Below are 27,472 nucleotides of genomic sequence, written 5' to 3'. Positions count from 1 at the left end.
ATAGGTCAGTATGGGTTTATGTATGTGAGTGTATAGATAGGTCAGTATGGGTTTATGTATGTGAGTGTATAGATAGGTCAGTATGGGTCTGTATGTGAGTGGATAGATAGGTCAGTATGGGTCTGTATGTGAGTGTATAGATAGGTCAGTATGGGTCTGTATGTGAGTGTATAGATAGGTCAGTATGGGTCTGTATGTGAGTGTATAGATAGGTCAGTATGGGTCTGTATGTGAGTGGATAGATAGGTCAGTATGGGTCTGTATGTGAGTGTATTGATAGGTCAGTATGGGTTTATGCATGTGAGTGTATAGATAGGTCAGTATGGGTCTGTATGTGAGTGTATAGATAGGTCAGTATAGGTCTGTATGTGAGTGTATAGATAGGTCAATATGGGTCTGTATGTGAGTGTATAGATAGGTCAGTATAGGTCTGTATGTGAGTGTATAGATAGGTCAGTATAGGTTTATGTATGTGAGTGTATAGATAGGTCAGTATGGGTCTGTATGTGAGTGTATAGATAGGTCAGTATGGGTCAGTATGTGAGTGTATAGATAGGTCAGTATGGGTTTATGTATGTGAGTGTATAGATAGGTCAGTATGGGTCTGTATGTGAGTGTATAGATAGGTCAGTATGGGTCTGTATGTGAGTGTATAGATAGGTCAGTATGGGTCTGTATGTGAGTGGATAGATAGGTCAGTATGGGTCTGTATGTGAGTGTATAGATAGGTCAGTATAGGTTTGTGTGCTGGGTTCAAGTTGGAAGGGTTGAACTTGATGGTCTTTTTTTAACTACAGGTAATACTCTCTAACCCAGTAACATAGATGCTAACAGCACCAGTAAAATTGCCAGAAGTAAAGAGACAGTAGATATTTGTGATCAGTCTTCTTCAAGTTACAAAATAAAAGCAAAGATCTGGCTGACTGCTATGAGTAACTGCATCAGTGCAATTTAGAAGCTTTGTTAATAAATCAGTCCCATAGCAAATTGCTTGCTTAGATTTATTACACAATAAAGAATGAACACCCTCTATTAGACATGGGACCTTAATTTGACATAGAAAGAAATACAGAATACTTATTGCTTTCGAAGTTGCTATGCTGATCCTTTAAAGGTGCTTCCCCCTCTTGAGTGTGTGATTACACACCCCACCAGAACAAAGTCTCTTGACCTTCAACATGACAGAATCCAAATACAGGAAAACTGTCCAGAGCAACCCTGAACTTTTCTATGCCCTCTCTGTGCCGTCTGAGTTTTACCCTGGCATAAGTACAGCTGCCTGTTTCTACATATCCCAAAAAGAGAAATCCCCAATGTGTCAGCATGCCCATGATTAGTATGTTTATTCACACATATGAGACGTTGTTGGTCCCAGAGAGACTCTCCTTCTTTGATCTGCCTCTACTGATTACTTCACTTTTAACTTTCTTAGCTCTAATGCAAACATCTGACTCACTTTATTCCATGACTAAGTAAGATTTCCATGTACATGAGTCAGACTGGGCAAGAATAAGACGCACATTCTTTCTACGCTTTGGGGTTTCTTTTGTCAAACTATCTTACTTCAATCAAATGAACATTAAAAATGCTACATCATTTCCACAAGAGATCATGGATACTCTATTTGGAAGACATTGGCACTCTTTTAAATATGCTAGCAAATGCACAAAAAAGTAATCTTTGGATGTCAGTTTTTATCATTTACCTTTTACAAACAATGCTGAATCTCAATTGCTAGAAAGAAAATTACAAGGGGGTCATCTATTCCTGCAGCAAAGGGTGCAACGGCAAAATGCCTTGTGCCCTCTATTAGGGACTGTCTTGTGTCTGCTGGAAACACACTCCAAAATTCCCACCAGATTTCTTTGATGGTCAGAGCACAGTCAGACGCCAGATGCAAGTGCTTTTTAAATGATCACTAAGGGGCCTGCTTATATTCCCCTTGGTGCTCTTGCACTTGTGTCCGGGGTCTCGGTAAATGACCTCCCCAACATCATGTCAGATTTTATTCTTTTTTTTTTTACAAAAAAATGTTACTAGGCATGTCAGAAGCATCTGTTTCTGCTAGCACTGGAAAGGATTATACAAACATGTTTCAGAGCTATTTTAGCTGTTTAAAATCAGGGGTCTGTCATTGCTGGGAGATCCTTCCCTCAATAGTTATTGCAGTTCTAACATGGGGGCAGATTTATGAGTCTCAGGTTTGTGCTAAAGAATTGCAGAAAATGTAAGTTCCTGAACTCACTTGCGCTTTCTGCAATTGATTGCTTTGGTTGGCTTACTAAAAGCATTTTGAAAAAAGCTGTCGATTGCAGAAAATGCAAGCGGGAGCAAGAACTCACTGACATTTTCTGCAATCATTTGGAACCTGAGACTCAATGGTGCATAAATCTGCCCTATTTTTGCAAACTCATAGTATGATCATTTTCCCAACAGGTTGCAACAGATAAGCATTTAGTTTTAACAGTTGAAATCAGCCCAAAGAGAGATACAGCATATTCAAATATGGTACACTATCACTTTAAATTATGGAGAGAAAATTTCTTTTTTAATCCTCTGCCTCTGACACATTCATCTTTGATGGGAATCTGGTTAGTATCACTAGCAAAAGTGAATTCCACATAATAGGGTTGATTCACTAAAGTGCGATATACGGGCACTATTTATAGCATGCGTTAAAAATTTTATCGCGTCTTATTTTTCGCATCTTTCGCATGATTCACTAAAAGTATATTTGCGTTAATTTAGACACGATGCTGTTTGAGTTATTTAAGTGCGGTATTCGGCGCAACACGCGCTAATTATCGCAGTTCGCTACTTGACACACTCGCTAATTAGCGCTTCTTTTCACGCGCACGCCATATTAGCCATACACCCCATTACGTTCCTAAAAATACTTTTTTTGAAAATGACCATTTCCCTGCAAACTGGAGGCTACATCACTCTAGGGCCAACACAGACTTGAATAAATCCCACTGCAAAGTCCTTATTGTGTTGCCAAAAGCTCATGAACAGTATTTTTATATAATTACCGCCTGCCCCAAGTAGGTGTTAATTTTCGCACAGTTTATTAGATATTTAGCGCATCTAAGTGTTTGTGAATCATGCGTTATCATTATTTCTGCGTGAGAATTAACGCAATGCGGTAAAATGAACGCAATGCAGTAAAATTAACACATGCAGTTGCCCGCTATTTAATGCAGGCGATATGCCACTTAGCATATGCTGTGGGCTGTTACAGTGAGTATATCAGAGCCCTATGCAAAGGTTTGTTTGGGGGATTTTGAAACAGATAAGGGTTGATTCATTAAGGTGCGATAACGCTTATCGCATGCTTTTTTGCGTTAAAATTGACATGAAAAAACCACGCAATTCACTAAAGTTAATAAAGTTAAATCCCAAACTTTTGCATAGGGCTCTGATATACTCACTGTAACAGCCCACAGCACCATGCTGAACCCACAGTAATGCTGGATTGGGCCGGGGAAATATTCCAGGAGGCATGAGGAAAATCTAAACATACTCCAGCCACTAGGAGTATAAACATTGTCCCAAGCCCAGCATGTTAATTATGGAAATAAATTATTGTACAGGACTACTGTTTTCTTTAAACTGATATTTATCATGCAAGGCTTTGACCAAATAACTTCTCAGAAAATATCTTTGTGTAAATATGACATGAATAAACTCCCAAGACATTTCAATTATGTAGAAATTTAGGGAGTCCAAAAATCCCACTACACTACAAATATTTAATGTCCTCAATCTCAGTGTTGGCAGCTACTAAACCATGCAACATTTCACCAGGAACCACTCTTTGGTTCAACAGCCAACTTAACCATTTTTAAAACTTACCTAACAGCAAAGTTTGGGTAGAGGCCAGAGTAACAAGGTTGAAACACATACTCCATGAAGGCACCTTTGGTAAAAACAAATAGTATATCCCTCTTTGCCTATTTCCAAATTCGACATGCCTTCAATTGGCAATTCCAGAACAAGCCCCATGTTATACAAAACTCTTCATTAGAGAACAAACTCCTGCATCACTCTAAAAAGAAACTGATAACATGTAGCCACTTTGTCCTCATGTGTAACTTATTTGAAACACTGCCAAAGGTGAAGCTCAAATGGGGACAACGGCAGATTTCTAATTACGGCACCCAGAGGCTGTCCCCATTCCTCATCCCCTTCCCCTGCTCAGGATCGCTTGCATGCACATCCATTTAGTTCACATATGAGCACTGGAGACAGGACTCGCTAAAGTTTTCTACGCGTCCTGTCCCCAGTGCTCCATATGTGAGCAAAGTTTAGGTGTGGCTGGGAGGCATGCCACCCCTAAATTTGTACCGCCCTAGGCCTTACCACAAATTCAGGCCTGAATGGGGACGAATCATCCCAATATTAGATGATGATGACCGGAAGGAAGTGATAGATACTTTGCAGAGACCACTTGTCAGTGCCAGGGACAGACATACACTATAAGATAATACATCAAACCTACCTTACCCCACTGAAACTACATCACATGGGTAAGATTGCCTCCCCAACTGCTTATGATGTACTACTCTTGTAGGTACTGGATCCTAAAATCTGCTTGTTAAGCCTGGTAGACTCCTACATCAGAACTATACTAGAGAACACTATATTCTATGGGAAAAAGACAGTGACAAGGCACTGGATGAAGTCACTACCACCTACACTTGTTCAATAGAAAAAGTTGGTTAAATAACAATTGGAACTCTACAAACTGACATACTGTACCTAACAAGGGGGGTACCAGTTTGAAAAAAATCTGGGAGCCCTGGCTCTCATCTTCTGTGACGACGGCCACCTGCTAATTAATACTGCACTCTCTTTTTTTAGCACTGTGTGTAATTCTTGCTTTAATTCAGTCTGCCTTTGTTGTCTGACTGTTTGTTTAAAATGATAAAATATAATAAAAAGCATTCTTTACAAAAAATATATAGGGAGCCAAGGAATTAGATTCTGTGTGGGCACATAATAAAATTTGTCCACCCACATTGCATTCCGTCACGCCAGTCCTGAACATTGCGCCTACACCTGTAACACCACTGTTTTTAAGCCCAGAGAAAACCATAATTAACATTAAAGGACAGTACACAGCACTTGCCCCAAATTCTCCAAATGCTGGAATCAATGTTTCAGTACTAAAGGGATCTGTAATCATTCCTTGCTCACAAGGAGGGGTGACAGGTATAGGAAATCATAAAACTACATTGGTACTGACAAGATGGCCATGCAAGGTTATAGCAACAGAAGTCTTCTGGGCTTTCCCATCACTTGTTAAGCACCAGGCATCTCTGATCTTGCTGCATCAATTGTAGCCACACAACTCACAGCGCAGTACAGATGGAAAAGGTATTCAGAATATACGCTACTGGTGGTCAGGAAGTTAACAGTTTGGGTCATGGATCTCGCAATCTGTCAATTACTTATGATATCACCATAACTCAAAGAATCAAAGAAAGAAGTATATATAGGATATATGAAAGATATATTGTTCCATCCCACAACCAGCACCACAACCACACTAAACTCAGAATAAACAGGAGGTAAACGATGGATGAAGGGTTTCCCATCATCCAGAATTATTTTGATGACAAACATATATATCAAGCATCTCTAAATCAACATTGTTATTTGACAGAGCCTCAACTGACAGTTTATGAAATAAATTTGCTACTAGTTTAAAGGGGCACTAAGTACTATACATTTTGTTTGTCAATCTGTGTGGAATTAAGGTGATCTCTTTGTAAAGATAGTGAGCAAATCCTAGATTTCAGTGGGGGTTGTACATGTGCATGTTTTACCACTCACCCTTAAACGGTCAGCAAAAGTTTTCAGACACTATGTCCCCACTTTAAATTGAATTAGTCCATTTTTCTGTGTATTGGGAAGGAATAGCCTTGTACCTACCATCCATCCCCTAAAATGATCAGTCCAGGCTCTGTCACTTCATGTGCCCAAGCCAGTTAAAAGGGAACTGGATAAATGGGGTTATTGAATCCAGAAACAGAAGTATGGTGTAGGTAAGGAAAGCTCTAACCCCCATATGTAAAGATGTATGGCTTATTTACAATAATGAGTTTGTGGGTCAGATTTTGCAGGGTGGATAATTGTATTCTTGCACAAGGTAATGAATGAAACCCAGTGCATCCAATTATACAGGAAGGGTTGTGAATCATTTATTACTATTTTCAGCTTTACTCATAAAATTTCATTTGCAACAACATTTGACCTCAAAAACAGTGATGTAAACTACCCTTGAGTGTCTCTTTAAATTGTAGAGCAATATAGGAGGTACATCTATTCTTGAACATTAACTTGGACAAACCATCTGCTTATTATCACCCTTAAACAAACCTACTGTAAAAGTAAACAGTGCCTTTGCCAAAGGTGGAAACAACTGGTTTTCTTCTAGGAACAAGGTGTGTTACAAGCTGTGACAGGTAAATTCCTCTACTCTTAGTCAAATCCTCAGCATATTTTAAAGAGCAATTTGTCTGGACAACAGTTAGTTCAAACCAAAGATAAAGCTGTGTAAATACTTTTTCTGTAATAATGCCAAATACATACATAACACTTAGAACCCAGATAAAGGCCATATAAGCGCTTTTAAGAAACAAGTATGCTAACATTAACCAGTGGCATGTAAAAAGATATAAAATTATCTGTTATTTAATGCCGCATTGTCTACTGTAAGATCTGTTCTCTTTTATGTTCCAGCACAAAGCAGTATGTGGGTTTGATAAAAAGCAGAGTATATATAAGAAAGTAAAGGGAAGACACAGTAAGGCAGTGTAGCATGAACTACAGTTCCAGACAAAGACAACAAATTCACAGCATGTCCTTTTAAGAAATTCATGACAGCTAAAGCATTAAATGACATAAAATCTCCTGCCCCTAGTGTTCTGTGGGCAAATATATTACAGTGAGAAACAAAAATGCAGCTTGAAAACAAAATGTAATTTCCAATTACCATTCCTGATTAGGCCGATAACCAACCACCTACTTGCACTGCTTTAAAGGACACGTAAACCTTCCACAAAAAAATTTAACAGCCTCTTGGAAATCTTTACTACTGTTGTTTAAAGGTTAATAGTAAGGCTCCAGCATTCCCTTAATCACTTAGGATTCTTTCTCCTCCTCTAACCCTCTCGGCCCCCTCCTTTAGGAACTGACTTTGGCTCTTGGCTTACTGAGCATGCTCAATTCTTATCAACTCAGGTCTCACATCCTCCAGTCTAGTAGCCAATGAAGGGATGGCACAGCTGGTTTCCATAGAAATAACAATAGCTTTACACTCTGCTGGAGAAAGATGTTTTTTCTCCTTACCTCCTTTCCTGAGCTCAGCTTAACTGTTACAGGGCACAATCCAAGCAGGACTTTTTTTTCATCAAACTAAGTTCTGCCTGTGTAAGCCTGATTTCTTCAGTGCACATGTGCAGTTTGTCACGGAAGATGTGTGACATGGAAAATGGCTGCCGGGTGAAAGCTGCTATTTGTTTTAAGAAAATGCGATGGTTCTGGTGGAGTGGATGTATGCAGTACAAATGTTTTGGTTTGGGTGGGGGAGATGTGCCCAACTTCTATACATATTAGAGCAATGTCACAAGAAGAAAGTTTCCAGAAGTGCCCTATAGGATTCCTCTCTGGCTGCCAAATGGTGCTTTTCTCTTTTCTGTTGCTGTGGAACACTATCTACACTATGGACACTAAAGGACCATCAACATTCTGATGTACATTTCCAGCCTATGATCATGGCAGAACATCAAACACATGAGTGTCGACTGCTTGGCATCTTCCTCCCATAGACTGTTTCTGTCATGAATACCCAGCATGCCACAGAAGTATCCACATCAGATCAGGAAACACTGAGCAGCCTAGGCCTGTCTTCATGCAGCTTACAACACAATTAAGAACAGTAGATTTAAGGTGAAGGAGAGCCTATAACAGGAGAAATGAACACATTCACTGACTATTAAGCAATACTTCTAGAAGTCTAGAGCAGTATGTAAGATTGTAAGAATCTTTACCATTAAATGGTAAACCTTGCATTGGTGACTGCATAATACAGTATTTAATTAAAAATATATAAACAGTACTTAATGACGTCATCATTTATAATCGTGCTAAGTGATGTCATTTGTGTCACATGACTCACTGAAACGTGTGTATTATAAATTATTATTATTATTATTATTAATAAAAAAATCTATATGTATGTATATATGTATAGCTCTAGATATATAGCGCTACTAAGAATCACAGCACTGTATAACATTAGGAAGAAGCAGAGGTCCCTGCTCTGTACAGCTTACAATCTGTAAGTTTAAAAGTGTGTAGATAGATAAGATTTTTAGAGATTTGCTTTTTATCTGTAATAAGACAATACCTTGTACAGGTATGGGATTGCTTACCTGGAAACAAAATATCTAGAAAGCTCCAAATTATAGTATAGCCATCTCCCAACAGTCCATTTTATGCAAATGATGATAGCTAAATTAACATTAGTCCCAAGTCCAGTGCATTTTGGATAATAGATTACATACCAGTATCTAGTACTTATATATGGCGGAACATGGGAAAATTATAATAATAATTGTTCCATGATGTCAATATACAGGGCACCCAGAATAAAAACTGCCTAAATAAAGGCTGCAAATATAAAAAATATCTACATGGCTGAGCATTTCATTCATTGTGAACAGCAAGTGCTTACCTACAGTACCATTAAACATATACAGCTAACAGTCACAGTGACAAATGCTATTTTTGGCTTCAACAAGTACCCAGTAAACTAAAAGTAATTTTAAAGCTAAATACTTGCTAGAGAAGTGAGTGTAGTAGGACTGACTAGTACTCACCTACTCGGAAGTTACTTGATGTGAGTGTGTCAGCAGAATGACCATTCTCACTTATAAGCGTGGTGGTATTTCCCTTCTCACAGCTGTTCTGACAGTGGTGCTTGGTGCAGGTCACTTTGCAGATGCTGGGGGTGAAGACCACCTTGATGCGCCCTGTCTGGTTTCCCAGTGCTAGGGGAGGCACAGAGAAAAGGAAAAACAGACATATGAGCTTGGTATCCATTGGCTTGCTCCCCAGACAAGGTGAAAAAGCAAGAGAAGTATGAGAAAAGTGCGGCAGCAGCTCGTCAGTGCTCTCTGCTCTGCATCCAGCAGTGTCTGACACAGGAGTAGGGAGATTAACAAACAGAACTCCGGGATGGACTCCAAAACCACAGTTAAAAGTCAAGTCACCAGAGTGGGATTACTAATCACAATGTTGTATTTCATTCACAGGGGAAGAGAAAGGTAAAATCATAGTAAAAAAAAACCCCCAGAGGCACGGTGCATGACAGCTTAAATAGCCAGCTATGACAGGCAGATGTAATGCAAAGAAGCTGGCTATACACCTAGGGGAGCAGAAACTTCTGTTTCCTCCTGTATACTCCAGCTGTTCCTGAACTTATTAGGTCTCCCTCTCTCTCTTTGCCTTTCTCTACAGCCCGTCCCCTGGAAATGTTTTAGGCATGCGGCACGTCTGAGAACATCTGTCTCAAATCTCCTGGCACCACGCACTACAGTGATCAAATCTTGTGTGACGCAGCTGCCCAGACCCAAATCTTTTTTTTTCCCCTTCACTACTTTTTGGCAAAGCCACTCCCAAGAGGATTTGTTTCTTATGCAGCCTTAATTCATTATACCTACATAGAAGGCAAATGGGGAGCAAGTGTTAACAACTGTTGGTTAGGTTTCCATTTATTCAGTTCATATCCTTTTCTCTTCATATTAACAAGAACCACCATCAGGTCTGTCACAGTTGAAGGAAGGCAACTGGGCAGAAATTTGCTAATGTGTAAAAACCTCAAGTTGTTTGGCTTCCAATAGCTGCCTGACAGAGAGTGCCAGAAGGGTTGCTTTTAGAACAAGTTCTTTTTCTCTTATAGACATAACATCCTCACCAAAGAAAGGTAGGTGGGTGGCTTAATGAGCTAAAGGGAGGCCCCTGTGTCTAAGAAATGAGACCCAGGGGTAAATGTATGTACTTTACCTCCTGCTTTGTGCTATTTGGCCGAACTAAACTTTGCTTGTGTGATTACATAACATTTAAACATAACATTAAAGATGTGAGAGCTTTCTGGATAATGGATTTCCGGATATTGGATGCCAAACCTGTACTTCTTTTCTACAACTTTTAGTCATTTGTGTAAAAGAACAGTAACACCCAGGGTGGGACTGGGGGCCACCCCAGCCCCCCCCCCACACACCCCCAGTGCCCCCTCCACTCACACACATGCTCCCCTGTAGGGTGCCCGTCCCACCCCCCTGAGCGTGCAAAAGTAGACTCAATGAGGGGAAGGAGGCCAGCAGGGATTGTGTCTGGGCCATCAGGTCCAAGGTGTCCGGTGTCCCGCAGGCCCAGTCTGACCCTGGTAACACCAAAAAAAACAAAGTAATTCAAATATAATGTACTGTTGGCCAACATTGATAAAAGTTGTGTGTTTGCTTTAGAAACTCTACTATAGTTTATAAAATACCCTGCTGTGTAGCCATGGGGGCAGCCATTCCAGCAGGAAAAAGGATAAAAAGCACAGGTTATGTTGCAGATAACAGATAAAATTACATTGTACCCTACAGAGCTTATCTGCTATGTAACCTGTGCCTTTTTTTCTTTTTTTTCCAGCTTGAATTGCTGCCCCCGTGGCTACACAGCAGGATATTTATATAAATTATAGTAGTGTTTGTGAGGCAAACACCCGAGTGTTACCAGTTTTTTTTACAAATGCCAAGTGCAGTTTTCTGAACTAATTGCCCACATTGCCACAAGGCAGAACTTTTCCCAGAATCTCACCATAACTGTCACAACTGTTGTCACACTTTGTGGACAATACACCAATACTGATGCACAGTAGCATCCCCTGTATTTAGAAAGGCACCTCTTCCAGTGCACTGTGTTTATTAGAGCAAAACTCCATAGGAGATTTTTTTAGGATAGTGTCATATCGACAGAACATGTTCAACAAGTCAGATGTAGTCATGGGTCAAAATATAATAGAACTGCTACAAAAATCTGATGTGTAAAATACATAAAAGATTTGCCGTCCGACACAATGTGCCTTTAAGAAGGGAACGCTGCATGCTGTGTCTTTAACTGACAAGATAAAATCTGATGAAGTCTGATCGACTGATGTAGATGTAGGAACAAAACACTTCATCCGACTGATTCGACTTTACATCTGATGGAGATCAGATTTTGTAGTATCCTACAAAATCTTGTGCTGTTGCGTGGTGTTGCATGGTAAGATCAGATAAAATCTCACCCACAAAATCTGATCAAAATCTTCCATGGAGTTAAGCCCTAACAGCATTCTTGTCCATCTGGGGCAAGTCAATAGCGACTAACGATGAAGCCTGTTCTTTAGAATCTATACACTTGCATACTATGCAGCAGAGAAGAACAGTGGGTGTATTACTACTCCCAGCAAGTGGCTGCAAGTTGGTAGTAGCATGTATGCATGCCTTAGTGAATAGCATCAATGAGTGTTCACTTTGTAAATGAAGCTTCATATCGCCAGATGCTGCGGAATTACCGTACAACATCAATCATTATGCAAACTAACAGCAGGTTGCCTCCCGATGATACAAAGCATTTACATATATTATTCATTTGGTTCACACTTTATATCTCAAGATCTGTGCTGCGGTCATAGTTATAGCAATAAATCTGTGCTGCAGTCATATCCATATTCATATGTAAAGCTGCAAGAAATCAAATAACCCATATAATGCATGACCTGTTTGTCTGTAACATAACAGCTGTTCTATGCACTGCTATATTTCTGACTCATACATAACCCACATGATTTAAGCATCTGACCTTGGTCAGCAAAGTATGGGAGTTCCATATGGCAGAGTGCCGTAAACTGCTCATCAGCCTCTGCACTTAGGAAGCTGTAATGACTTGAAAGTATTCACATACAGAAACTGAGCTGTGCAGAGTTAACTGGGATAGCTTTCATCATACTGAAGGAAATGAGCCATTTGCAATGAGAGAGGGTGGCTTCTCTTTTTATCTCTGTACTCATTTCCTCCTAGAAATATTTTGGAGGTGACCACCAAAGTGGAAATCCTGTTGCACTGAGTCACAGCAAAACACGGGATGAACTATCACACTGATCCTTTAGACATCAGCCTACTGTACAAAAGCAAAATTACAGAAAACATTATAAACATTGTTTATTAGGAACAAAGATAGTTGCAGATATTTACTAGAGAACCAAGGACCACAGCTTATATTGTTGGTGCCACTAAATGAAATGAAATGAGTGGTGTATTAATAAATGTGCCTTTCTGGGTAGTGCTGAACAATTTCTTGTTCTATTAGATGACTGTTGTGAGACTTTCAGCTGGATCATCAAATGCAGCTATTTCCTGTATTAAGAAATTCACAGCATATGCCCTTGGAATACTTAGATCAGTATCTTTATTCTACTCCTCAGTATGGGCCCCCTGAATGATAGCAATATGGGTAAAGTGTGAACTCTCTAAAGTGGAAAAAAGTTTGGAAAGTGCACCCCTTTGCACTCATTCTAAAAGCACTTGTGTCCAGGGTCCAGCTGCGCTCTGCATCTAATCTTGGTGCAAGGCAGCATTGTCCATGCCATTGGGCAGTCTGTACGTACAGGGTTCTAAATGTCGTGCAGTGGAGTGCACTTCCTTGCTGGCCCCGCATAAATACAATGCTGCCAAATGTGTAAAGGAGGATGCAGGTCTTTTACTACAATGGTATCTCTACATCCAACTGCTCTATAAAAATTACTGTTTAGGAATCATTGTAAACTAGAAAGTGTTTAGGTTAAAGTAGGAGCACATATCTTTCAAAGTATTAAATACTGTAATGGCCCAACATTAGGGTAAGTCTAAATGCAACGAGTGGTCTAAAAGCAGCTAAAGGCACACTGGGGCTCATTTGAAAATGCGAATATACACAAAGGCAGTAAGTCACAGCAACCAGTTGTGATTTGATTTGTGATTTGATTTATTCAGGCAGCTGCAGGTTGACCAATGAAAACAAACAAAATAAATATGGCATGTGTTATACATTTTTTTCAGATGCATCTATTTGTACATGAGTAAAACACTGCACAACATATTTTTTTGTGTGGATTGTTTGGTAATGCTTACAAACTGGGCTATATACCTTCACTTAAGTATATCATTCTAAAAATGCGATGCTTCGAGGAGGTATTTAGACATCATAACCCTTACATATATGCATCTTTGGTTAGTTCTGTGTGTTGCGCCTTTGCAACACAGTAAAGTCTAGATTTGGTCAGGGAGTTTGGTCAGTTTCAGACATACTCCCTGACTATCTGGGTATGCATGTCACCTTCAGGGTCAGTGTTTAAAGGACCATCCTGTGATTGTATCAGATTTCAATTTATTTGGGCAGATCAGAAATTTCATCTACTGTACCAAGGCATGGTGTCGGCATGTGAATGGTGCTGTATAATAATTAAGCCATCACTGAGTATGGACAACTAAACAGAATCTGTTCATTGTATATCTTGAAGGCCAAACAGTGTATGGCCATTTCAAACAGTAATCATTCATTCTTGTGGGGCCTGGGGTGAGACCCCTAGCGGTCATTAATGCAGAACAGCAGTGCATGAACCAAAGTCATAAACCTTAGCCACAGCCTTAACAAAACCATTAAGATGGTTTTGTTACATTTTGAAAATAGCAAAAGTACAAAGATAATTAATTATGGAAACGTCATAATTTGTATATACAAAATATGAGAGGTGCATACAGTGTCTCAAACAAATGATAAGTAACTGATTTGTGTTTGGGATAGTTAAAAGACATGCAGTATATCATTCTATTCTTGCTAACAGTACAGTTGAATGCTGAGCAGACCTATGACTTTTTTTTGCCTTCAACCTTACCTTTCCTATCACGGTAATTAAGTTAGGTCAAGAGTGGGTCTCTTATGTACAGTATAAATACAGAGAGTATTAAGTGTATTCTATGAGGTGCTCTCAAAGATAACAGATGGCAATATTTATATGGGTCAAATGCCTGGCCATTATCAATACTCCAGTCCCTGTGACAGGAGAATATACTGTATAGGAACTACAATAATTAAAGAATTTGTTCTATTTATAAATATTGTTATCTGCCCATAATTAGGTAACTTTTTTGGCACTTTAGATGCAGGTGTATTGGCAACACCTTAATATGCTTTTCTATTGTTGCCTATTGTGCACTCTAAACATTTCTCTGTAAACATTGTTTGAAAATACAGAAGGGCTTATTTACAATACAGTGTCATGTCTTTAACTCACAATGCAGAGTTTTCCCCCAAAATTCCTGCCTTAAGGTGTCCACACATGGGTGGAATAAAGCTAATGATTCAGCCTCTTCAGACTGAGTTGGCAGCTTATTTGCCTGTGCATGGAGCCCTCCAGCAGGTCTGCTTGATGAATATCTGGCTTCAAATCAGGCAGATATTGATTGGAAAGGTTTTAAAAATCCCACTGGGGAAAGGACTGCATCACAACTTTTAGGTTGGAGTTTGGACCAAGGAGGAAGCTAGGGAACAGGTTTAGTAGAAAATAATATGATTCAGGGTATCTTGAGGTTTAGAAGGTTTGTGGTCGTATCCAGGTAACAGATCAGGTCAGGCAGCTATCAGATGTAATCAGGAGACAAAGCAGACAGGTCAAGAGCCATAAAATAGTCAAATAGGAATTATAAGGCATCCAGGAACACTTGAGTAGAACCTATTTTCTGGCACTGAACCCTGGTCCCGAGCATCCTTTTATTTTGAGTTTTCACACCAAAACACAGCATGATGATGGCACTACACAGCCATGGGTGCCATCATCTTTGTTATGAAGCAGAGTGCTCCGCAACTGAGCGCTCCGGACAATCAGCTCATGGATGTGGTTTTTGGATCGAGGGCCTGCATTCTCTTGCTGTGGGCATATTGGGGAGAGATCTGCTTATTTGGCAACCTCACCAACATAGCTGATCTTTCAGTGTATTGCCAGCTGTAGAGTGGTTGAAGGGGGGTGGCATGTATGTGTTGCTGCATGCATGTGTGATGATGTGTGAAATTTGCACTTTGAAACAAACTGAACATAAGTGAATTGAAAAGTCTGCTTTTTAACCATTTGCAAATTCATCTTGTGGTTTAATCATATGCAAATTATGATAGTGGTCCTTCTTTCATTGTTCAGTACTACATTATTGGCCTATGGCATATATATGCCTATGAATACTCCAGGCATAATGATGCCATCCTAAAGGTATCTTCTAATATTAGTTCCCACTTATTGCCAACATTAACTCCGTCTCTGATTTTATTCGCAAAAAATGCAGGTAATGTCAGTAGGTAACATGCAAGAATGACTTTCAGTCAAGCAGCAAAGAAGCATTTTTACCAAATGTATTCTAGCAAACAGTAGCCCTTTGCATTAATAGAGAAGAACTTGAGTCTGGCTTTCCTAAAGAAAAAAAGAAGTATGTGGTGACAGAAATGTGAAAACAAATAATATCAAAACAATCATATATTGTTTAATAGTTTGCTGATTTGAATTTGCCCTCTCTAAGCTACCGGGGCAGAGGAAATATGCTATAAATTGGACTCCCCTTCCCTTGCAGGGATATAAAGATATCCAGGGACCCCTTTCCCACATCTAGTGGAGTGGAAAACTTCTGGTTTTAAACTTCTGTACTGCCAAAAAGAGTTTAGGAGATTAATATTTCTACCTTGGGTATTGATTGGCTGGTACATCCCTGAGCAGACACCTGCAATTATTATTCCTAATTTTGGATCCCCAGTTGGTCTACAGTAGGTACAATTTTGCAGTGTTTATGTACAGTAGATACAAATAGCCCATGTCTATCTTGGCTTCTGTGTAATAACGCTATACCTAAGCGTTAAATCTAAGTCCCCTCTTGAAGGTTGAATATTTGGTTAGGGTCCCTCTTAGCTCATAACAGGTTACAAGTATAGGCATGGGATCACTTATCTGAGGCTTCATATTATGTTATATATAATTATTTTTTAGCAGACTTACCCAAACCTTTAGGATAACAGATTCTATACCTGTACATAAAAATATATCAGCCATTTGGCCACAGTTCCAACAATATATAGAACAAAAATTAAGTGATCACTCGCTACCCCCTATTTCACTGGAGGATAAAATATGCACTCTCCCCAAGTCTCACCTTTACTGACCTTTACGCAGAGCCACCCTTCCCACTGTTACCCCACTAATCTATACAAACAGGTTAATCAGTCTAAAGTGAAACAAAGTCCAGCCAACTGGTCATGCCTTTCTAAGGACAAAATGAGTGTCCATATATGTATAAATCTGTGGTCTCAGACCTTTCAACAATATCAAATTAACTTACTTGCTCAATTAGGACTTTTCCTTAGAAAGGCTTGCTTTGGCTTATTTAAGCAGACATACAAAAAAGAGGCCAAAAATGACTTAAAACAATGGTATGCCAGCAATTAAAACAAAATACAGAACTGCTATATATGGTGCAGACGCAGATGACAGACAAATAAACATATGGGAAATTAACAAACTGCATATAATTTTGTTTTAAGTTATGTAAAAATGTATATTTGAATTCCAAGACATTTGAACTTTGATGGAACTTATCCAACTGGCAGATCTATTCAATAAAGATCAAGCAATAGCTATTGAATTAACGGTTTCCATAAAGATTGATCACTATCAATTAACATTTCCAAATCAGTCTCATATTATTGGATTTAGTCTTTGGAATAGTACATTCCCAAATCATTTTGAACTGAACAGAATTATTACAATATTTAGTAAATCAGCCCCTCATTATTTTCTGATGTTAATATCGATGTGGCTTGTCTCCCCTGTGTACACCAAGAATTGGAATTAATGTATAATGTGGCTAGTTACAGTTCTTCCCTGATTTAGTTGTATCATGTGGCAAATGCAAACAGCAGATGGAGTCAGGTTTGAGTCAAGTTTGTGACTTTCAGATCACCAATACGATATTATCTTGACTAATACAATTTTTCCGTAAGCATTTTCGTGATATTTGCGATCTTCAAAAAAATTTCGTTTCCAATCCGAATTTTTCCCATTCGGGATTCGAACTTGTGTTTTGATAAATCTGCCCCTAAGGGTTCATTGTACTACAAATTAGAAAATAAAAGCAAAGATCTTATTGGTTGCTATTGGCAAGTATACTAGCTCTAGCTGGTAATGTTCTGCTTACTATCATTTAACTATAATTTAAATTATATTTTATTTCTATAGAATGCTTACTACTGAAGAGTTTCCTGAAATACATAATATATAACATGCAAGCTACTTTTACAGGGTGTATTAAAACCCTGTTTAGATTATCTGTAACCTCTGAAATAAAACATGCTGCTTTGGTGACGTAAAAAGAGGCCCAATGGATAATTAATTTCTTGTGAAAGCCATGCATTAAACACAACTTTACTATATACCGTATATTCAAGCACCATTTTCTAAAACTTACCTTTTATTCAGTTTCTCAAGACATGTCACCTTTGTCATTTCTCACTTGTATTTATATCGAGTGCATCCAAGACTAAAACAATTGTTCCAGGTACGTATGGCAATTTTGATTTAGACAATTAAGTAAAAAAACAGGAAAATTCACAAATAAATGTTATATTAATCATAAGGAAATGGGTGTCAAGGCAAAATGAACTAATGTCAACTGAGAAACCTGCTGGTTAAACAATTAAGGTAGCTGAATAATAATAATAAGTACCCTGAATCATGATGGCTCAGTCCAACAAAGTCAAACTTAACAATCTTGAAATTCAATGTTAAATTGAAACATTATTTCTAAAGATGGTTTACTTTATTCCTTCAAGTGAACATTATTGTCTATTTGCTTTCTATACCAGCTTCATTTCTACATATAACTGCTGCAACATATTGTTGCAAGATACTGCTCCAATAAAGCAATTTAAAAGAATGTGCCTAAATTGTTATTTTGTTATTCTTAAAAGCAGGACCAGTTTCCAGATCTCATGCAGTATTACAGCTCTTCGGTGTTTTCCATTAACTCATAAACATTCCATAAACAGTTGGAATGTTTATCCGCACTTTCTTTACCATTACTTTTGAGAAATCCAAAGCTGGCAAAATGAAAGAGGTCTATTCCAGAAATTATAACAAATTGGCTTCATATTTTGATTTACAAATTATATTTTTAAAAGTCAAAATTATGTTTTAGTAGACAAAGTATGGTGATCTAAATTACGAAGAGATCTCTTATCTGGAAAACCCCAAGTCCAGTCCATTCTGGATAAAAGGTCCCATACCTGTATTAGCTTTTTTTAAGAATATTAAAACAGAATTAACTAGGGATGCACCGAATCCAGGATTCGGTTTGGTAGTCGGCCTTTTTCGTCAGGATTCGGATTTGACCAAATCCACGGTCCTGGCCAAACCAAATCCGAATCCAAAAAATCACCTGACTTTTTGTCAAATAAACACAGAAGTTGTCAGGCGATCCACACTGCTCGCGCCAAGCTGCCCGTTCTGCGCATGCACGGTTATTTATTATCTGCACGTGCTTTGAAGCGATCAGCTTGTGCACACTTTGGTGCACTTTTGTACGAAAGCAGACACATGCACATTGTGTTTAAATAGACGCCGTGGCCTACAGTCCAGTGTGAGGTTATCGTTCTTCTTGATTGACACTAAGCGGTTCCTGTTGTGATTCTGGTTTTGATCTGTACTTCTGTTCCTGACTTCGGCTCCCTCCTGACTTTTGATTGAATTACCGGTTCCTGACTTCGGCTTGTTCTCGACTACTTCTGATTGCTGCCTGTCCTGGCCTTGGCCTGTCTTGTGACTTTGCTTTTGCCTGCTCCCTGTTACCTGTCTGCCATCTTAGCAGAGACCCATGCACCAGCTATTAGCACCTCTGCTACTCCTCATCTGAGCTCACCCTGTCTGCATACCCAGGATCTGAGTACTCAGTGGAAGGCATAGGGGAGTGCTTCTGTCGTCCAGCCCCTGTGTGACAAGCATCTGGCAGAGGTAAGTCTGACAGAAGTTGAAATTTTTTCAGCTCACAGTGACATTTAACCTTTCCAAAACCTAGTTAGCATGTGCTAATTAGGTTTCGAATCGGTATTTGGCCAAATCCTTTACAAAGTATTCGAAGGTTCAGTAGAATCCAAAAAAGTGGATTCGGTTAACACATTTTCAACAGAAGCCCTATTTATTTTATAGACAATAAACATACACTATATTAATAAAAGTGACAAAAAATCTGCCTGACTTCTTATTCCAAAACCATGGGTATTTATATGAAACTGATTCTCCCTTTGCTGCTATAACAACCTCTAGTTTTCTGGAAAGGATTTCCACTCAAAGTTGAAACATTATTGGTGGAATTTGGTTCTATTCACCCATAAGAACATTTGGCGCTGATGTTGGGAAGTTAAACCTGGCTCTCAAACAGTGTTCCACAGGTGTTCAGTTCAATTCAGGTCAGGGCTGTTTTGTCAGCCAGTTAATTTCCTCCATTTTCATTTCTGCAACTACATTTCTTGGTTTATGCATAAAGTGCTGCCACAAAGTAGTAAGAACGGAAGTGCCAAAACTGGGCATTCAGGCAGGTAGAATTCTTCTGGCAACCACCAAGCCCAGAGTTGCCTACAAGGTGCAATTCATCTTTCAGGAGAATTTATTTCCATTTCTCTTTTGGTTGTGGCCTTTACAACACATTCGATGAAGCTTGGCATTGTGCAAGACAGTGTTGGGCTTGTGTGTTACTACCTGCACATAATTATCCATAATGTGAAAAATAGTATTTGTGCTTACATTGCTTTCAAGAACTGTTTGGAACTGGCAATGAATGTTAAAAGAAGGACATGTGCTTCAAAAGGAGGCATATTGATACTTTTGGCCATATACGTCTGAATAATTTTGTCCACATGTGTATATTGCCTGTGTGAATAAACTATTGTTTTTTGTAATTGTGGCATTCGGCTTAGTTTAAACTTTGTATTTATTGTGGTTTAACTTCAATTTATCTCCTTTAGAAAATAATAAATAATGAAGACCTATACAAATTCAGATCCTTATTCCATAGGTAATGTTTTGGTGAGCCTAATTACACCTGGGAATGCAAAGCTATTACTATGCAATACAATTTATAAATTTAATTTGGTTACGGTTAAGACTGAAGGTTCCCCAGCTTTGAACAGCAACTGTACATAAAGCCTGGCCCATTTACATCGTGCATTATCATACCCCTTAATAATGTGGCTGATTTATCCAGAAATCAGTCGCTCTGTTTTTGGTTAAGATTTGTATGATATCAGCAGTTGGCTGTACCCTTCTGGCGCTAACTGGGAATCTTCCACATTATTATATTTCTGGGAAGATATTCACTCTGCCTCTTGTTCTGAATGTTACCTCATTACTTTATTTTGTTTGCATTTCAAAACTATGTACACTTTTTCCTAGAAAACTTATTACAGTGTGATTATAAGAAAGATAACTTGTTCTTGTTTTGAGAACTTGAGTAGAGCTGCATTGGTCATTTACACAAAAGTACATTTCTTTTGTATGACACAAGAGTCATTCCTGTATCAGTGAAATTTGTACATTTCATCTGCCAATCATTTTATTACCCCATTAATATACTTTAAAGCCAGGGCCACAAGATATTCGAACAGAAATTCTCTAGGAATTTTCCCCTGCTGTGCTACAGTTATGCTCCAGTCATATGGGCAGAAGTTAGAATATATACACTTCAGGCAGACTTTCTGATTGATAGTCTCTAGTGAATGCTGAGCCTTATGACCAGATGGTCAAATGGATCAATGATAACTGCAGGTAATATCTGGTGGTACAGCCAATCACTGTGAGTGTTTCTGCAATATCAGGTATTATATCATGGGGACTTAACCCCTTAATTGTTTTCAGCTGTAAAACCAAGTGCCAGTGTAAGCAATCTTCTACCTACAATAAGGCCATAAAAGGAAACCAAGTCACACGTGTGGTCTTACACTTAAGATGGTCATACACTCGGATGAAACAGTAGTAAATTAAATTTAGTACAATTATCTCTATGTGTATGTGTCACGAATGGTATCCTAAAACTCAGAACAGGCTCTAAGGGTCCGGTCTCGGCTCACTCTTCCGCCTATAACCGCCGCCTTTCACGTCGGGAGGAGCCCTTCGCTACTCGGATGCCGCCAGGTCTTATTGTGAGAAACCCAAGGAGAGAGTTCTGAGAAAGTACAGGAACCAATCGTGTGACAGGCAGATGGGAAACACTAGAGTAGTCAGGACAGGCCGGGGTCAGCAACAGTCAGGCAGCGCAGCACAGAATCAGAATCCAGTAGAATAGTCAGGCAGGCAATGGTCGGTCCAGGCAGCAAATAAGGAAGGTCAAGAACAGGCAAAAGGTCAATACAGGCAGCAAGCGAGAGAAGTCAAATACAGGCAAGGTCAGGAACACAGGAGAACAGGAACAGGAATCGCACCCAGGAAATCAGCAAGGAAAACCCACGTTGGGCAACGAATACAGCACAGTGAGCGCTTTAAATATTTGAATTTCGCGCCGAAATGACGTCACGCGCGCGCCGGCGACAACGCAAGTGAGCATGCGCGCGCATCAAGAGCGCGCATGCGCATAAGGGACAGAGAGAGGCGCGCGCGTGCGCCTAGAAGATGACGGCGGGCATCCCCGCACCGGAGGAGGCGGCGGGCGTCCCCGCCGCCCCGCTACACCACCAGGTATCGTTAAAGTATGGTGGCCCACCAATTCTGCCTGATGTGGATTATGGATATTGGTTGGTTTTAGTATTGGGCAGAAATTAAAATTTAATATGCCATTAATCCATTTCAGGTTATGATGTGTTGACACATAAGGAAGTGAAAAGGCGGAACAGGCCCTCTTCACTTCCTTTTTTGGCATAAATGACTGAAACAATAGAAACACGGCCATACCTTCTATGATCCCTTGTACACTCTCTGTCCTTTAGCTCATTAGGAATTAGCAAATCCAGATCTTGAGATTGCTAAGCATGGCTAAAGGTATAGAATCTAAATGGCAGAGACAACACCAAATCATGAGTTCTCCACAGACTTTGTTCACCACATATGCAGATGCCAGAATCCATTCATACAGATTACAATGTTTGCTATGTTGCATGAATATGGTATACTACAGTGTAGGTATTTGCCAATAAATAATCTTAGCACATTTCCCAGCTTCATTGGTTAGACATCACTGCCAAAATTACATTTACAGTAACAAGTACATATTTCTACAGTTAAATCAGAAGTTTACATGCCTTGAATTTAATTTTCCCTGCATTTTACACTGGTTTTCTGTGGTTCCATTAATATATAATGCATAATACATTTCCCTGATTTTATATTTTCCCAGATTTTACACCATTTTTTTTCTGGTCCCTTGAAACCTGTAAAATGGGGATTCTACTGTATTATATGCCTACTGTTTACCTGCCAGAAAGTAGGACAAAAAAATGTGTAACCAGGAAACTCAGAAAACAAAATTAAAATCATTTGGCCTGAAAAAAAATCAGTCACCAGTATGGAGAATAAGAAGTCCGCTGAGGCCTCCCCAGATTTACAAGCAAGTCCTACAAGAGTGGCCTTACAGAAACACTGCTCTACACGAAAGGCAGATCATTTTCAGCTCACTATTATTGTTGGATATCCTTATAAAAATTGGGAATTTCTGATAGAAACGAGTATGTAAAAAAGCTTCAACAAATTAATGATACTAGATCTTACATGAAAAATAGACATAAAGAAACACGGCTTTGCAATCTCCCCTGGAAAATTATTTACTTTAGAATGTACTATTGATTTTTAAAACAACATTACATTTCAAAACCTTTGGGATTCATACAGTACATAATTGAACTGTGCCACAAATTGGATTCAATAGCATAACCTAGTCCAAACGAATGGGAAAAATATGTCTATCTTTTTTTCTTACATTTTGACAAGAAAATTGCATTGGCTATCTCATGGAAATGATAAAGATAAATAAAACAATATTTGGACATCAGTCTGAGTAATAATCCCCAGACAACTATTCTACTCTTTATAAATTGTACAAGGGAGCGGAAATGAGGTTTGTGTTGGCTCTGATTCAACATCTATATCTTAATTCATTCCTGCAGCCTTCCCTTCGTTTGGATTAAAGTGAATTTCACAAGGCAAACCCTAGTAAGGAAAGAATGTTTCATACCACACATGAAGTTTGTGGGTGTAGGAACTAGCCCTAGCTATAAAGAACTGAAAGCTCTTCAGATAAAATGGTCATTCTACATGCAATATCCTCATTAGGAATCATTGCTTGTATAATGATCACCAAATCAGCACCAAACTTTATAACCCATTTTATTCCTTTCCTTGTCATAAGACAATTCAGTGCATGAATTTAATGAGGCGTAGATGAAATACTATAACATTTTAAGTGCTGCAATGAAAAACAAATTTCCATAAACTGATTCAGTATTGAAGACACATCTACAGTAAAAGGTTTTTAAAAAAAATTCAAGAGCTCAGTATTGAAGTTGAACGTGTTTTCAATCTGGCATCACTTATTTGTGTATATATATCTGTAATTAATATGACATATGTATGTTACACACATATTCCCTAAAATAGGTACAGTTTTCAAATTAAAATGTCTCAAATCACAATAGCATAAAATACAAAATTAACAACTTGTCAACCTGTCAATGCAAAGTGTATTTCCAGCATTAAAGCAAGTTCTCAATTTCCTTTAACATCTGTTTTTTGTCAACATGACAAAATTTGATCGCGATATTTAGATCAATCCATTTTTATTTTTGCCGTGACCGCATGAAATCTTGACTTGACTTTTTATAAATATGCCCATAACTGTACTTCTACCCAGTGGCTGGGTAATTGTTTATATGACATTCCTTTTAAAAGAACTTACAGTGTTAAAAGTCACTAAATTTGCCCAGGTGCATTAAAAAGCAACTTACTTATTGGTTGCTATAGGTTAATGCACCTGGGCAAATACAGTGGCTTTTATTATATTTGGGGAATACTGTTTTACACACAGTACAGATAAAGTTTGGCTTTGGCTGCTGTTTGTGCTACTAATGTTCTAATATTTTATTTATCTAACAAGATCAAAACAGGCTGTCTGCAAGCACAGGTTATATTTGTGCTATTAGATCATTGGTTTTGTCGCATAACGGGGAGATTTATCAAAAATCAAGTTTTATTGGTTTTTGGATTTGAGAAAAAAGACAAAATATTTAACTGACTATAGGAGTTAAAGACTGGCCCGTATGGGAGCCCCTCATACTGCAGAACACCGTGCCTTACAGCTCATGGTGGCAAACTGGAGCACTGAACAAGTAGTCTAGAGGACAGAATAAACAAAAGATGAACTGTGCACAGGCAGATAAGAAAGTTAGAGGAGCTGCAGTTTTCCTTCACTCCAATAGTACAAACATGTGGAACAACAGAAAGGCAACCATGATGTGAATGGCCCCTCATACACTATCTACATGTTCAGCCTGAGGGCTGATCATTCAGATATTGTGCTTGGTTGACTTGTATCTTAAGTCAGCAATCTATTGGTGAGCTGTAAAGAGATGCTGCAGTAAAATGATTTGTAGGGATAAGCGAAACTTCCCCCTTTAACTTTCATTAAAAAAATTGTGAAACCACTGAAGAAATTAGTGTAATGCTAACATTTCGCCACATGCATTGGCTTCAATATGTCTATGTATGTTTTTCACACGCCTAATGCTTTGAACTCAATGGGTGTTTATTTCACGCACCAAATGCATTGGAGTCAATAGGCGTTTTTTTTTTCTCATGTTTTATCTCACACCAAGTGCACTGAAGTCAATGGGTTTTTATTTTCAGCTGTGATTTTTTTCCCACAAATTTGGCAGCAAATCTGTACCAAGCTAAAATATTTGCTCATCCCTAATAATTTGCATCTGTAAAGGTAGACTGAATATTGAAATGTGTTTAGAACGTGACAACATTCAAAGATTTGAATTTATACAAATTATTTGCAATGACCTGAACATTTCCAGAAAGAATCTGGAAGGAGAGAGAAGTGTTCCATGAGTTGATCAAGGACCAATATCTGCACCCTATCCTGTACCTGTAACGGTCCCCTCTGAACACACAGCAAGGTATAGACTTATATAGACTTAATTCTTAAGTCTTTATGATGATATGTGTTGTTTTTCTGATGATATAACATAGCTCCTGTACTTCTCAGATACAATTACAGCAAAGCAGTCAGAAGGCGAGTGACTAGAGCATAGATGTTAGTTTCCATCTCGCACTTGTCCAATTTCAGGACAGAAATGCCTTTTTAATCAAATGGTCGATATTAACGCACAGAAGTTCAAAAACACCATAATGATGATAAATGGAATTAATGTTATCTTCCTGTGACGGAGATGCCATATTCAGCAAGAAAACCCTAAATTGCAAAAAGAATGATACATTTATATGAAGGCAGGTCAACAGTCATAAAATGATTAATGATAAGCAGTTAAATTGTTGCAAGTTCATAGAGAGTATGACCATTTAATCAATCTGAAATCATTAAGATGGCTGTTCAAGAACAGAATAAAGGCAATAAAGAGTATTCCAGCTTACAAAATACAAGGACTCACATTTATTGCTTGTGAATAAAATGGGAACTGAAAATACTAAAATCAGCAACCATTAAAAAAATAAATATAAATTACAGCCCAAATCAGCATGTTGTATATCAGATGTGGAAATGTGGCCAGAGGAGCACAACTTCTGCAATGTTTGTTTTTAAAAATAGCTTTTTCAGTCACTTTGTGTAGTATCAGACTATTGGAAAAGTGAATGTTTGTAGAGCCTTAATAAACTGCTTCTGATTGGGGCAAACCTCTCCTGCCCTCTACCAATCCCTTAACGTATATGTCATTCAGACAGGACAGGACTGTTGTGCCCCAGGGGTTGGGGAGGGGGGACACCTATGTGTCTTTCTAGCTTACCCTTGATGAATAAAGATTTGACAGTCACAATTCACTGTTTCCCACTGATTTTGTTGTTGAAAGCATGTATTGCTGTGTCTAGATACATCAAGACTGTGTATTGGCCTTTTCTACACATGTGGAGAACACACCCTGCTTGCCGCTAACATTAAGATTCAATTAACAAATACAGGCAATATTTGGAAAAATTAATACCCACAGGTATTGGGCCAGCCCGCACATCACTAATAAGTAGGCCTTTCCACTGGTGATTGCCTTTGTTAAAATAACAAAACACAACAACATATCTTGATTTCCTAATCCTAATTTTCTTAATTAAAGAATATTAGAATCATTGATTTATGTTGTTGCAAATTATCCTGTGCATCCAATAACCAAATAATTATATTAACATGGACTTATTTATACAGGTTGATAACAATAATGATTATAACACAACAATCTGAATCTTCACAAATAATGTGTTTGTACAGGAACATTTGTAGCTATTACAAAAACATACAAAAAGATGTATTGTCTATATAATGTTTTTTTTCATGTGAAAATAGCAATTAGTAAATAAAAAAGCTTTAATGATAGTATCCTGTTTTAGATTAGTTGAATTCTTTTTAATGGCATTTTTTTGACCATGGTTATTTAGATTCAAGAAACAATCTTTCATTTTTATCACACAATACAGTGACAGGTCTTTAAAAAACCCAATATTTTTTTTCAATTCAAAATAGTAAATAGTAAAAAAAAAAGTATGTTCATGAGCATTAAAGAAAGTAAAATATAAAAAAAAATGCAAGTGTTTTAAAGTTATTCAATTATACTGTACTGTTGCACTGGTAAAAGTTTTGTGTTTGCTTCAGAAAGACTACTATAGTTTGCTGCTGTGTAGCCACAGGGGCAGCCATTTAAGCTGGAAAAAAGTAGAAAAGACACAGCTTACATAGCAGATAATGGAACTGACTGTAGAATACCATGGTAATTAGGATTCGGATTTGGTTCGGCCAGGACCGTGGATTTGGGCAAATCCGAACCCTGCTGAAAAAGGCCTGGCCGAATAGCCATTCGGTGCATTCCTAGTTTTATCAACCATAAAACTGTATTATGTACCTCGCAACCTTTAAGATGATTTAATAATTGTGGACAAAAAATATGTTCTGTTTAAAAGCAACAGAATATTAATCTTATTGTACAACACTGTAAAATATGTTGGCATCTTATAAATAAATGTTAAATATAATAATAATAAGGTAAAATAAACTTGTGAAAGCAAATATTTCATTTTAAACATGGAATGTATGAGTGAAATGTCAAGGGTCCTACAATACATACCATCAATCACACTGTGTCAAAATGTGTAATCTACTAA

General features: G+C 38.3%; 1 protein-coding gene across 4 annotated transcripts in view; it reads right to left on the bottom strand.

Moving 5' to 3' along the window:
• Nucleotides 1–27,472, bottom strand: part of ltbp1 (latent transforming growth factor beta binding protein 1) — a 205,647-nt gene that overhangs the window by 96,318 nt on the left and 81,857 nt on the right. For 2 of the 4 annotated variants that reach the window (XM_012963793.3, XM_031901994.1), the window contains exon 5: nucleotides 8,889–9,059. The exons of 1 other annotated variant lie outside the window; for it this stretch is intronic. In XM_012963793.3, the coding sequence (XP_012819247.1) occupies nucleotides 8,889–9,059 (171 nt within the window). Of the gene's footprint in view, nucleotides 1–8,888; nucleotides 9,422–27,472 lie in introns of those variants that run through there. One more of the 4 variants, XM_004914666.4, reaches the window with a different exon arrangement.

The sequence above is a fragment of the Xenopus tropicalis genome, chromosome 5, assembly GCF_000004195.4.
Source record: "Xenopus tropicalis strain Nigerian chromosome 5, UCB_Xtro_10.0, whole genome shotgun sequence".
NCBI classification, from domain to species: domain Eukaryota; kingdom Metazoa; phylum Chordata; class Amphibia; order Anura; family Pipidae; genus Xenopus; species Xenopus tropicalis.
The sequence above is the reverse complement of the archived record's forward strand: the minus strand, read 5'-3'. Positions and strand labels throughout refer to the sequence as shown.